The 14,274-nt window shown below is 40.0% G+C and overlaps 1 protein-coding gene across 10 annotated transcripts in view; it reads left to right on the forward strand.

Moving 5' to 3' along the window:
• Positions 1 to 14,274, forward strand: part of LOC117400272 (phosphatase and actin regulator 1) — a 266,155-nt gene that overhangs the window by 237,509 nt on the left and 14,372 nt on the right. For all 10 annotated transcript variants that reach the window (XM_059022608.1, XM_033999946.3, XM_059022611.1 and 7 more), the window contains 2 exons: positions 3,082 to 3,137; positions 7,249 to 7,310. In XM_059022608.1, coding sequence (XP_058878591.1) covers positions 3,082 to 3,137; positions 7,249 to 7,310 — 118 coding nt within the window. The remainder of the gene's footprint in view (positions 1 to 3,081; positions 3,138 to 7,248; positions 7,311 to 14,274) is intronic.

A 14,274-nucleotide genomic window follows, 5' to 3' on the forward strand; every position in this document is an offset into this window, starting at 1 on the left:
GTAGATTTTATTACTATCACAGTTATCCAAAACAATCATCAAAACAAAGCTGTCCAATCACCTGGTGTACAGTATTCAGAAAATTCAATAAATCTGTAGAATAATATAACATGATTTGTTGTAGCTGCCAATGCATCTAGCCATAAGTGGGGCACTTTGCCCTATGGATACATTAGTGAGCTGTAAAGTCAGTCCCAAGTGGAAGCCTTTTACAACTGTATCCTCCTCAGTAGAGGACTTCAGAAGCCACACATCTGAAAGCCACCTAAGCGATTAATCCAGGGAAGCAGGGAGATGAGATTGTCCACGGCTGGGATCCAGACAGGGGCCATATGGACACCAGAGGAAACCTTCAGCACCTTGTCAGACTGTTAGATTAAAGGCATGGCCTTGCTGGTTGGATCCTTAATTACAGCTGCTGCCTAAAGTACAGTTCCAAGTGCAGAGTTTTCACCCTTCCCAAGGGGTTCAGCCAACTTAAACTACAGAAAAGATCCAGGGCAAACATGACTTCTGAGGACAGTTGGCCTGCGGGAATCCTCATCATGGCAAGGTTAAAGCAGTGACATTGCTACACTTATTGTAATGCCTTCGCCGTCTGTTTACCCTAACCATGAGTGGCATAAAAACACAGTACGAGATCCCTGGCGCAATAATAAACTGGACAATACGATTAGAAGCAGAGTATCGTACTGCCTGACATAACATTAAGGCTTCATTCACATTCAAGTCTGGTTAGTTTCCTTGGAAACAATGTATCAATGTGCTTGCTGTTTACACTTATCTGTGAGCAAAGGGTTAGGGTTTTATTGAACATTATTATATTATAAAGTTCGCTTTTTTGGTCTGCAACAGGGGACTCGCTACATGTGATGATAGGAGACGTGATTTGGATAATTTATTGATGTATCTGGATGATCTGGATGACGTGGCTGCATGTTCACTGCTTGATTGACAGAAGATGGAGACAGAAGGTTGGGATTGACATGCCCCACAGGCACACAGGTTTATTTACATAGTACAGACGAACCCCACATGATGCTACTAGCAATGGTAGCTCACAGGGGACATCCGGCCCGGCGTACAAAAGGCACAGTAAACACTTATAAAAACAAAAGTTGCCGTGAAAACGGATTGCACTACTCCGATAACAAATGGAGGTCCTGAAACAGACTCCCTGTTCCTCAAGCAGTTCACCCAACTACAACCTCAGAAATACACACAATCATTCGTGCGTTGCAGCTTCCTTCTCCCGGGACAAAGGCTGCTGCACACAGAGCTTCAGATTCCCCATTAAAACCAATCCTGTTCTTATTTATACAATCACAACACTGTTGTTTACAATAAATAATCATAGAAACACCCTCCTTATGTGCATGGCCCCATCCCTGCTACATGGTCCATTTTCATTTTTTTCAAGATCAAGTTAATTTGTGTTGACAATGCAGTTTGCAAGTGCACTCGGTTTGTTTTATATGTTATAAAATACAATATATAGTAGAAGTGCCACACAGTTTAAACAATGGCACTTTCAGAAAGTTCCATCACAATCCACTGTGTAGTCCTCACCAACCACATGGACATCTGCTCTCTGTTTAAGAGTATAAACGTCACTGCTAGTTAAGCACTGTATATACAGTATTTGTATGTGTGGCACATGGTCTGTATAGCATTGGAAACTATGCATGGGAGGAAGGAATTGATGGTGTTTTATCACAACAAAAACAGTTTGGAAGTCTTTCACAAGACTGCTTTTTGCTTTCTGATTATTTATTGCTGCAGTGATGAAATCATCTTGGTATTTTTTGTTTAAAAAACAAATGCACATAAGCTGAGCTCCATTAGCCAAGTAGATGGAAAAACTCAAGTCACTTTTCACAAAACTCTTGCTTAACACTTCTACATTATAACTAGCTTTATGATTTCTATTTAGTATTTAAACTGAAATGGTTTAGAAACGTGGAGGAAATTATATATATATATATATATATATATATATATATATATATATATATATATATATATATATATTTTAGCTCAAAGAGCCAGCTGCCCAACGTTTCGATATGTTGTACATATCTTTCTCAAGGGAGCCTGTGTTTGAATCCAAACATTGGAGGTATTTATAGGTTTTTGACGGCATGACAACTACTTGTTATTGTTTACATTCAAATTCATGATTTATTCTTACATGATGTAATGGTGTTCTATATATTGTGACATCATTTTTACTTCTATCTTTATATATATATATATATATATATATATATATATATATATATATATATATATATATAGATAGATAGATATAGCATTACAATGCAAGAAAATATGCTATTTGAACCTAAATCCTAGAGATTCAACAGCAGTTCAAGGCTCCGTTATAAACTCCTATCTGCTATTAACCACAGTACTAGCAGTAACAGATCATGTGATCTGAGCACATGTTTTAATTGGAGGGGTCCAGAGAATTTTTTTTATCAGAGGAGACAAGCCTCCGTTACAAACTCCTATCTGCTATAATCACACACAGTACAGTATTAGCAATGGCAGATAACATAGTCTGATCCCTGGTTTTAACTGGAGGAGCAACTCAAACTCCCCGCCCCCTGCTGAAACACTGCTTTACTAAGTATGCGTGATTATGAGTTTAGTGGAATGATTTTGACCAGAAAAAAAAAAGAAATCCATCATAATGGTAGGAGAATGTTTAAAAAAAAAAAAGAAAAACATCTGGGACTGTGGACACTGTGGATTTTAGCGTGGAAAATCCCTTGACTGTTTAGTCCCATTAAAACAAAGCTCAATTCAAAGCCAGTGTTGTTGACATGTATGGATTAAGTCACCATGGATAAAGGCATCTGCCTAACAAATAAATAAATAAATAAATAAATAAATAAATAAATAAATAAATAATAATTAATAATATGAAAAGTGTGTCAGTCAGAATATAATGATATGATTATACTGCTGCTGGGGGCTTAATGGGACCCCCAAGCACTCTGCCTTTTTTCTGCCTCCCCATTTGTTTGGGCCACCAGCCGCCATTGTTCAGAAACTGATCCATGTTTTATTTCGCAGGCGGTTAAGTCAGAGGCCAACTGCAGAAGAATTGGAACAGAGAAACATTCTCAAACGTAAGTAACAGAGCACAATGTATACAATCTGGGATGCAGATTTCTGTAGTCTTATTTTATTACTTCATTATCTAATCATTATCTATTTTAAAAACTGCAGAGGGTGTCACAGAAACCCGAGATGGAATTGGTTTCCTGTAACTCACTGAAGAGGCCCATCTATTATTTTGTATAATACATAGATACCCTTCTTTTTTTTAAATAGTGTTTTTCAGTGCTGTACAGGCGTTCTATGTCGTTATCCGTTTAGTTTCTCTGAGATACAACTGTACCAGCTTTACATCTTTATTTTTTATTTTTTCTAAGATATTCTCATTTTGTTGATCATTGATGAACATTTCTGTACTGTGGGTGTTGTCGAGTGATTGAAAATGAGACATTTTGTGTTTGATTAGAAAGTGATGGTCTCGAGGAGTCGAATGGGTCAAAGTTCAAGTATATTTTCCTATCGAGGAATTATCTTTTTTTTTTTCCCAAATGGTTCAGGATGCAAATCTAGCCTTCATCCATGTATATGTGTATATATATATATATATATATATATATATATATATATATATATATATATATATATATACTGTGTGTGTGTGTGTGTGTATATATATATATATATATATATATATATATACACATATACATGGATGAAGGCTAGATTTGCATCCTGAACCATTTGGGAAAAAAAAAATGATAATTCCTCGATAGGAAAATATACTTGAACTTTGACCCATTCGACTCCTCGAGACCATCACTTTCTAAGGGTGTACTGTGTATATATATATATATATATATATATATATATATATATATATATATATATATATATATATATACTGTGTGTGTGTGTGTGTGTGTATATATATATATATATATATATATATATATATATATATATATATATATATATATATACACAGTACACCCTCGCTATAACAAACCTGTTGGGGTCTAAGCCTTTTGTTCGTTATATCGAGGGGTTCGTTATAGCGAAAGGACAATCAAAATGAACGATAAACTGTTGGAGTAAGTTAATGAGATGAGATTGTGAATACAAGTAGAATTACATATACCTCTTTGTCTCATGTATGCAGTATTCTGCCTTTGCTTTATCTTATTCGTTAAATATTTAAAACGCAGTACAAAAAGCAGACAAGTGCAGTAGATCTTAATCCAACATGCAAGAATCCCAAATTGATCTTTTACTCCAAATCAACCTGACATGAAAAGTTTGACATGAAAAGTTCATCAGATCCTCAAGTTTTTTTTTTCTTTAATCAATTTTGCTTTGCCGCATGGTTGCTGAACAAGCCAAAAAACAGAGTGCTTTTTGACAACCTACATTCATGACAGAGATATATGCCTGCATTACTGCTTTTTTCAAACGATCTATGTAGTTTCCAGCTTTGTTGCAATATAAATGATTTTAGTTTCAGAGGCATACAGTGCCTTAAAAGTCTTCACACCCTTGAACATTTTTCACATTCTGCTGCCTAAAAAATACAATTCAAAATGCATTAAAGTAGGAGTTTGTTTCACTGATCTACACAACATCATCTACACTTTCAACTTGAAAGAACAATTATAGAAATATTCAAAAAGTAATTAAAAATAAAATGATTGCTTGATTGCATAAGTCTTCACACCCCTTGAGTCAATACTTGGTGCAAGCCTCAGCAATAACAGCCATGAGTTGTTTTGGATTAGTGTCTACCAACTTAGCACAGCGGGATGGTGCAGTTTTCGCCCATTCTTCTTAGCAGAATAGCTTAAGCTCTTTCAAGTTGGCTGGGTATCGTCTGTGGACTGCAGTCTTCAAGTCTTGATTTTCTATAGGATTCAGGTCTGGGCTTTGACTAGGCCACTCGAGGACATTCACTTTCTTCATGCTGAGCCACTCCATTGTTGCTTTTGCTTTGTGCTTAGGATCTTTGTCCTGCTGAAAGGTGAATCTTCTCCCCATTCCCAGGTCTCTGGCAGACTGGAACAGGTTTTCCTCCAGGATCTGCCTGTAATTTGCACCATCCATCTTTCCCTCGATCTTCACAAGCCTCCCTGTCCCCACTGCTGCAAAGCATCCCCAAAACATAATGCTGCCACCACCATGCTTTACTGTAGGGATGGTGTTAGCAGGGTGATGTGCCGTGTTTGGTTTACGCCACACATATCGCTTAGCATTGAGACCAAAAAGTTCCACTTTGGTCTCATCAGACCACAAAACCTCCCACATGCGTGCAGTGTCCCCTAAGTGTTTATTTGCAAAAGCTGTGAGGCACATCATATGGCTTTTTTTCAGCAGTGGCTTCCTTCTTGCCACCCTCCCATACAGGCCATGTTTGTGGAGTACTATTGAAATTGTTGGAACAGTCAACATTTTCCCCAATCTCAGCCAGAGACCTCTGTTGTTCTTTTAAAGTTATCTTAGGCCTCACAGTGACCTCCCTCAGCAGTTTCCTTAAGCCATGGCTACTGACTTTGGAGGGACGGCCTGATCGAGGCAGTGTCTTGGTGGTGCCAAACTGTTTCCAGTTTACAATGATGGACCTGACAGTGCCCCAAGGGATATTGAAAGTCACTGAAAGTTTCTTATAGCCTTCCCCCAATCTGTACCTTTCAATAACTTTATCCCAGAGTTAGTTTGGCAGCTCCTTGTTCAACATGTTTTGCCATTTGCTTCAAATTCACTTCATACACCAAAAACAGCTTGATTCTTCATCCAGGAGTATTTGAATCAGTTGAACTACTGTGATTGGACACAGGTGGGCTCTGTTTAACTTATTATGTGCCTTGTTAAGGCAGTTTGTTGTACCTGAGCTAATTTGGGTTTGAAGGGTGTGAAGACTTATGCAATCAAGACTTTTTTTAAAAAAATATATTTTTAATTACTTTTTGAATATTTCTATAATTGTTCTTTCACATTGAAAGTGTAGATGATGATGTGTAGATCAGTGAAACAAACTCCTACTTTAATGCATTTTTAATTGTGTTTTTTAGGCAGCAGAATGTGAAAAATGATCAAGGGTGTGAAGACTTTTTCAAATCACTGTAGTTACACAGCGCATTCTTTTTATTAAGACAAAATAGTTGACTGCGGAGGTAGCATCCCGTGTGTAGGGACCGGGATGTTGACAGTGTGTGTTTATAGCAGGCCCCCCAATTGCCTATACTAGTGATTCATGCAATATTTCTACAGTAAATACAGTACCAGTGTTGTACAAACTGTAAACAACTTCTCAGTCTAACTTCCGTTGTGATCCATGAGTGATTCCCACTCGTGGATCATTTTAATTAGCAGTTTTTAAACTATAAATAGCCCGGCTAAACAGCGGTTGGAGGTTCAGTTCAAAGCGACAGACAAGCAAACCAAGTGCGTGAAGGAGAGCAGGTTGGGAGAGGGGAAGAGGGAATGGGCTCGCCCCAGGTTCAGCTGCTGGAGCGGAGCTGATGCAAAGCTGAAGAGTCTCGTCTCCCGGAGAAAGCTGCAGCTCCTCCTGCAGCAAAAAAGTAAATACACTAGGAAAGATAACCACGTAATAGGATTAATATTTATTTAGTTATAAAACAAATGCTGAATAAGATGTCTGTGTTATAAAGTGCCAGCACAGCTTTTCTTCAGTTCAGATTCTGTATCAAAAGGGAGAGACAGAAACGGAAGTTAGACTGAGAAGCGGTTTACAGTTTGAACACCAGTACTGTATTTACTATAGAAATATTGCATGAATCACTAGTATAGGGAACTGGGGGACATGCTGTAGGAGCTTTATATCCGAGGTGCATTATAATCGAGAGCCTTATAAAAGCAAGCGGCAAATATGTAATTTCTAAGCCTATGGCTTCAATTTCAGTTTAAAAAACACCTTGTAGTTATTAATAAGCTGCCCTGTACTGTAAATGGCTAAAAACCTCACCATTCTCAACCACTTTTATTTGATATAACAGCACCAGATAAAAGATAAGTTGATTTTAAATGTTCTTTTTTTTATGAATTTGAGTGTCAGCATTTGTTTAAGTACTGTAGATAGTCATTCACGTACAGTACTTGCCATGTGTAGAAAATAATACTGTAACATAGAGCCAAATTTGGTTACCTTTGTTTAACTTGTTCCATCATTTACAGCAAGGAATGAACAAGAGGAGCAGGACGAAAGGCGAGAAATCAAAAGAAGGTTAAGCCGAAAGGTATGAAAGGAAGGTTTTCTCTTTTAAAATTGTGATCTTTTGATTTGCAATTGTTATTTAGTGTTAGATGTTGGTTACTTTAACAATGAAGCTTGCAAGTGACTATCGCCACAGTTGTCTTTAAACATATTTGTTCAATGTTTTTAATTTAAAATGACCTTATAGCCACTGGATACCTCCCTCTATGACATTCCAGGGTGTGTGTTGTTGTGGGATAGCACCACTTCAATGAATATCAACAACACAATTCTGTTCGGCTGTTGTCAGCAGCATCTAGAGATGGCAGTGTTCTTAGAAATGGCTTTCATATTTGAGCCAAGGTTAGTAGAGTGGCAAGAATCCAGTCATCCGTTACTTAGAAGATACTTAAGCAGGCATTACAATAAATGCTGTTACATAACACCAACCTGTACACAGTAGAACTCAGCATAACCACAATGTAATTGTCTCGCTATGGCATAATCCATATTGTTATTTCTGATAGCAGCTTTGTGTTCTGCTATGCATATTTTTAAATTTATTTTTGTTTGTTCTAGCCCACAAGGGCATTTAAGCACATATATGACATGAGTTGAATTACAGTTAATGAAATCACAAATCTCGTACTTTTGACCCGAATATGGATGGTTAAAGAATTTTGTATTGTATATATTGGAGCAATGAATACATCTTCCACAGCGATAAGCCCCATGTAATTCTCTCGTTAGCCAATTTTCATTTGGTGCTGATGGTTTGTACATTGAAGAGACTACCTCATCTTTAATATTTTTACCTCGTTTGAAACAAAACCTAGGTGGAGAAGTGTGGCAAAGTGGTAAGTGGTATGTGCAGGTGCAGGGGTGATGCAGTGCAGTAATGAAACACAGAGCGTTATAATCCAGTTTGCAACAGTTTTTAATTGTATCCAGGTCCGGTGACCAAACAATAATCCCCCCGGCAATACACACCAATGTGTAGAGCACGGCAGGAAACAATAATAACTGGTTTTGCAAACCAAATAATAGTACACATTATCTGCCCCACAATACAATACAATACAGTACAACAGTCCGGGTGCGTACAGTAGTGTTGGTGGTGGGTGATAACAATCTAAACAGTGACTGTAGTGCAGTGTTGTTCCGGGTAGTGTTGGCCCAAGGCGACAGTTCCAGAGACGTGTTAGCCGTCTAGTGAATTTACAAAACAAAAGATAATTACTAACAGCGACAAAAACAAACGAAACACTCACGAATACTGCTCACAATAATTCACAGGGGATCTCTCCCGGTCCTTCCAGTTTTGTATCTGCTCTGAAACCAAGCGAAGGAAAAGATTTACGATTCTCCGGCCCCTTTATGCCATTACGCATGACCCCTTGGTAAACGATTACAGCTTTCTTTACTGTCTGCAGCTGCTACATCGCTTCCCTTTCAGGTCAATACGTTCCTGCAACAGAGTCTCGCCTTCTTCCAGACTGACTGACTTCCCGTTCCAGGAAAAGAACTGTCAGGCCAGCCCGTCCAAAGCCTTTCCCTTTCGCTGCTTTGTGCCCTCACAGGTTGGGAGGGAGATTTACAACCAAAACTCATTATATTTCTGTCACAAGAAGTAATAAAAGTGTGTAATTGTGGATCACATTTCAATATTTTCCAATGCTTCAAAATTGTTCTCTTAACCTCATTAGACATACGGTTGTGTTCAGTAACAAACGTGATTCCATCTTCACTAGATTAATTAGTTTTTGTGGTTTCTAAAAGTGCATTGCTTTATATTGTTTTAGTTTTTTGGTATGCCATTTCAGTTATATTTCTTTTGTAACCTCTGGATAGAAAACAGTTCTGCATGTCTTTAGCTTGAATATCATAATCAGACTCTTTACTACATATTATTTTTAGATGTTTAAACTGGCCATGTGGGATGTTTTTAATCATATGTTTAGGATGGCAGTTTGCATAGTAAAATAGACAATCATTAAGACATTCAATAAAGTCACTTTCATAGGTCAAACAAAGTTCAAGGTTTACAGCAATCAGTAATGGGTATGCCCACCATTGGCATCAATGTTGGCCTGACATCTCCTACCCATGGATCGAATCAGAGCCTGGATAACATGCCGGGGAATGGCAACCCACTCTTTCTCAAGTGTAACGTCTGTGGCTCGGGGTGACGTCATCGCACACGTCGATCAAGCTCGTCCCACAAATGCTCAAAGGGGTTCAGGTCTGGTGATCGAGACGGCCAGGGAAGCACTTGAACATTGTTCTGAGTGAGGAAAGCTGTGGTGGCCCGGGCTGTGTGCAGTCATGCCTTGTCATGCTGAAAAATGACATTACAATGGTTCATGAATGGGATCACATGAGGCTGAATGATCTCATGACAGTAGTGTTGAACTGTCAGGTTGCCTTGAACATGAACAAGGTTGGTTCTGCCACTGTCTGAGATTGCCGCCCACACCACTGACACTCCCATCACCAAATCTGTCAACCTGTCACACACAGGCTCTTCCATCTGCACGTCGAAGCAGAAATCTGGATTTATCACTGAACACTACGTTTCTTCATCTTTGTATGGGCCATACTCTGTGATTATGACACCACTGAAGTGGTAGTCGACGATGTTGCAGCATAAGAATTACTCCTCTAACTGGCCTTCTTGCTCGGATACCTGCCTCCTGTAGGCGGTTTCTGACAGTCTGGTCGGATATTCTACGCATTCCTGGTACTGCAGATGTTGTAGAGGTTGCAGTGGTGAACCTGTCACATAAATGACATAGGCGTATAAATCTGTCCTGGGCTGCCGTTGTCACATGTGGTCTACCGGATCTTGGGCGGTGAAGTGTTGTTCCACGTTGCTGGTATCGGTGCTAAAGTCGTCCTATAGTGCTCTGGGAAACATTCAGATGCCATGCCACGGCGGACTGAGATTCGCTGGCTTCCAAATGTCCAATAGCATCATTCCGTTGAGCCTCGGTAAGTCTAGGCATAACTTCAAATGTGTCTATTGTGAACACCAATAAGACATGCAAGTTGAGAACCCTCCACTTCTATAGCCACATCTCGGCATCTTGCACGTGCAGTGAATGCACGTGAATATTGCAAGTCTTAAACAAATGGTGTTAATTTTGGGAATATTCACCTGTTTTGGCGTTTTGGCGTACGTAATGCGTTTCCGATCCTGGCAAAACATGTTTAAATAAAATACAATTATTTTTTTCAATTTTTAAGCGATTGAAGAAAAAATATCTGCTATGCGTTTCTTTTTTTGAAGGATATATAATATTATTATTTGTTTATTTAGCAGACGCCTTTATCCAAGGCGACTTACAGAGACTAGGGTGTGTGAACTATGCATCAGCTGCAGAGTCACTTACAACTACGTCTCACCTGAAAGACGGAGCACAAGGAGGTTAAGTGACTTGCTCAGGGTCACACAATGAGTCAGTGGCTGAGGTGGGATTTGAACCGGGGACCTCCTGGTTACAAGCCCTTTTCTTTAACCACTGGACCACACAGCCTCCTTATATATTATGTAATATATATACAAATAAAAAAATTAAAAAAAATAAACTAAAACAAAAACCTAACTCCTTGTTGGAGTGCTAACTAAACATTTTGAAGATTCCCTTACTAAACACTGGACGGCTAAGCCGTTTACCAGTCCAGAAACATTTTTTTAAACACACACAAAAGGTTTTACACAGTACCTTTTTGTTTGACTCACGAACACAGGCTTCACACAGCTTGGCACACAGCTTTGACTGGAGCGTTTCCCACCCTTTTAAGCAGGGCTTCGTTATACTAATGGGAGCCAGGTGTACCTCCTGGCTCACTCCTGTGGCATTATGGGAGATGTCATCCTTTATCCCCTCCTGGACTACATTTTCTCCTGCTCCCCCCTAGTCTGCCACATGTCCTCCCCGTTGTGCGTAGCATACAGGCCATTCCAAGGTCACTTCCCCCTCCACCTTTAAAATTGCATGACCCTCTCTCAAGTCCCACACTGTCCCCATTCACCCTTTGTGTGCGGGCTTGAGGGCGGATCGATCCATCTTCCAGCGACTTCGGGAAGGGACCGCGAACCGGTGACAAGGGACCCAAATGGGATGGTGGGTGCAGCAGCAGACAGAGGTGAGAGCCTTGGATCCGGCGCCGCGACGTCTGATCCGCCAGGGGGAACGTAGCAGAAGGCAGGGGGAACACCAGTGACGTCAGCCAACCTGCACCGTGACGTCTGGAGTTTCAGGGGGAGTGGAGAAGGAGACCAGGCGACCATGGTGGTGCACTGACCTGGGCACTAGGTCCAGCATGGGGAGGCCCAGGCATTCCGGCAGGGTGTCCCGGAGTATGGGGCAAGGGACCGCATCCAGTGGCACCAGACTGGATCGCATGGGTGGTGGTTGGGGCTGTGGTGGAGGTGTACTCTTCACCTCCTCCTCCTTGTCTGTAGCCCTCAGTAGCAACTGCTGCTCCACCACATTCCTGCTGTGCTGCCAGCAATCTCTGCTCCACCTCTGGTGACTCTTGTGGTGCTGGCCACACCACTCTCGCCAACACCACCTCCAGCTCCGACACCTCCAGTTCTGGCAACCCCAACTCTTGCCTCAGTACCCGGCTGGCCTCTCGCTGCAGGCGGTTTGCTTCTTGTTGTGCAGCAGTCGACAGCACCAATTTCTCTAGCAGGTCTCCCCACTCCATTCATCTTTTTTAATTCTTTAGTTTTCAGTTGGGTCAGATAGGGGCGCTCTCTACTGCTGCCACCATATGTAACAAAGCTGCACTCACTCACGTTTGGCACGGAACTGGCAGAAAACACAGGTGTCATTGTCCATCAAATCAACAGTACAAAGGTCACTCTTGAAATCAGGACTTAAAGGATGTGTTGCAATAAGAATGCCTCTGTTACGAAAGGGAAACAAGAATAAAAGGCTGCAATATGCACAAGAACACAGAAACTGGACTATGGAACAATGGTCAAAGGTGCTTTGGACTGTTGATGGATGGACAACGACACCTGTGCCTTCTGCCAGTTGTGTGTCAGTTCAACGCTTGTCTTCTTTCTAATCCTTAAGGATATTATCTTCAAGTATTACTCATCCTTGTTAGACAGCTTTTTGTGTCTTCCTTTCCTGGGTTTGTCAATTACAGATGATGTTCCTCTGTGCTTGTTGATTTGTTGGTTCGGATACCACACCTTGAAAATCAAGTGATGCAAGCTATTTCACTCAATGTTTTTCCTTCTTTATGCAAGTCAAAGTTGTTATAATAGTAGAAAACACTAGTGGAGGCTTTGAGTAAATTGTAAGTTGTTGATGCTAATAATGCATCACAGTAGAAAAATGCAACATGTCTAAGCCCAATGGAAATGTACAATTTCTACACATTTCTCAAACAAATAATTATAGGAAATCTTTTGTGGATGAGGAAAAAAAGTTACAAGAATTAGATGTCTAGAATTATTTATTTCAGCATTTTTTGGGGAAAACTCAAAAAATGCTAATTTCAAAAGTATTCATACCCTCACAAGGAAAATGAAATTAGTATCTAGTTGCAGCACCTTTAGCAATAATAACCTTTTAAACAATTAGGATATTTTTCAATGAGCTTTTGGCATAATTCTTTAGTGATTTTTGAACATTCTTCAACACAGAATTATTCTAGTTCATTCAAATTCCGAGGACTTCTCTTGTGCACAGCCTTCTTCAACTCATACCAAAGATTCTCAATCGGATTTAGATCAGGACTTTGACAAGGCCATTCCAGAACCTTGATTTTATTCTTCTTTAACCATTCTGAAGTAGATTTTGATGTGTGCTTTGGATCGTTGTCATGTTGGAACGTTCAGTTGCGCTTTAAACCAAGTTTTGTGTGGAGGGTTTCAGATGATTGGCCAATATCTTTTGGTATGTTATGGAATCCATTTTACCATGTATTTGAACTAAATTTCCTGTGCCATTAGATGAAAAACAGCCCCATAGAAGGATATTACCACCTCCATGCTTGACAGTAGGTATGGTGTTCTTTTCTTTGTACACCTCACCAGACTTTCTCCAAACGTAACGACTACCAGCGTTTCATCACTCCACAAAACCTTTGACCTTACCTTATATCCATCATTCATGCACCGTTTTGCAAAATTGTCCTCGTCACGTTTTCCTACAAGTGGCTTTTTCCTTGGCCTGAGACCATTGAGGCCTTCACCAGGCAATACTCGACCTATGGTTGAAATGGAATCCCCAGTGCCACTTGCAGCCAATTCACTTAGAATATCCGGCAGTCAATCTCGGATTGTTATTAACCTTCCTCACAATTCTTCTACTTGTTCTTGGTGAACGAACCTTCTTTCTTCCAGACCGAGGGAGCATTGTGACAGTATGTCACACGGCTGGCTGAGTGGTGACATCAGAACCAGGAAATGAATACACAGAGACAGGACAGATGAGGTGAAATGATGAAAGCGCTGTTGCGCGGTTTATTATAAATAAAAGGTTTAAACAAACAGAAGACAGGACACAGCACTTGAGGCCAAATAAAACAGATAAACAAAACGGACTAACACTTAAACAAACGGTGGACGGACAGACAAACGAACACGGTGAGTCAAACAGTTATTATTATTATTCTTTTTGTTATCGTTTATTTTACCTCCTTCTCCACACCCGTTCTCCACTCACTGAACACACAACCCCGAGTGAGTAAAACGTGCATCTATATATACTGTTGTGCTGGGATTCAATTACTAATTAATTATTCACTTGAATCCCAGCACGTGAATTAATTACAGTGCCTTGCGAAAGTATTCGGCCCCCTTGAACTTTGCGACCTTTTGCCACATTTCAGGCTTCAAACATAAAGATATGAAACTGTAATTTTTTGTGAAGAATCAACAACAAGTGGGACACAATCATGAAGTGGAACGAAATTTATTGGATATTTCAAACTTTTTTAACAAATAAAAAACTGAAAAATTGGGCGTGCAAAATTATTCA

Source organism: Acipenser ruthenus, chromosome 4 (genome assembly GCF_902713425.1).
Source record: "Acipenser ruthenus chromosome 4, fAciRut3.2 maternal haplotype, whole genome shotgun sequence".
Lineage (NCBI taxonomy): Eukaryota > Metazoa > Chordata > Actinopteri > Acipenseriformes > Acipenseridae > Acipenser > Acipenser ruthenus.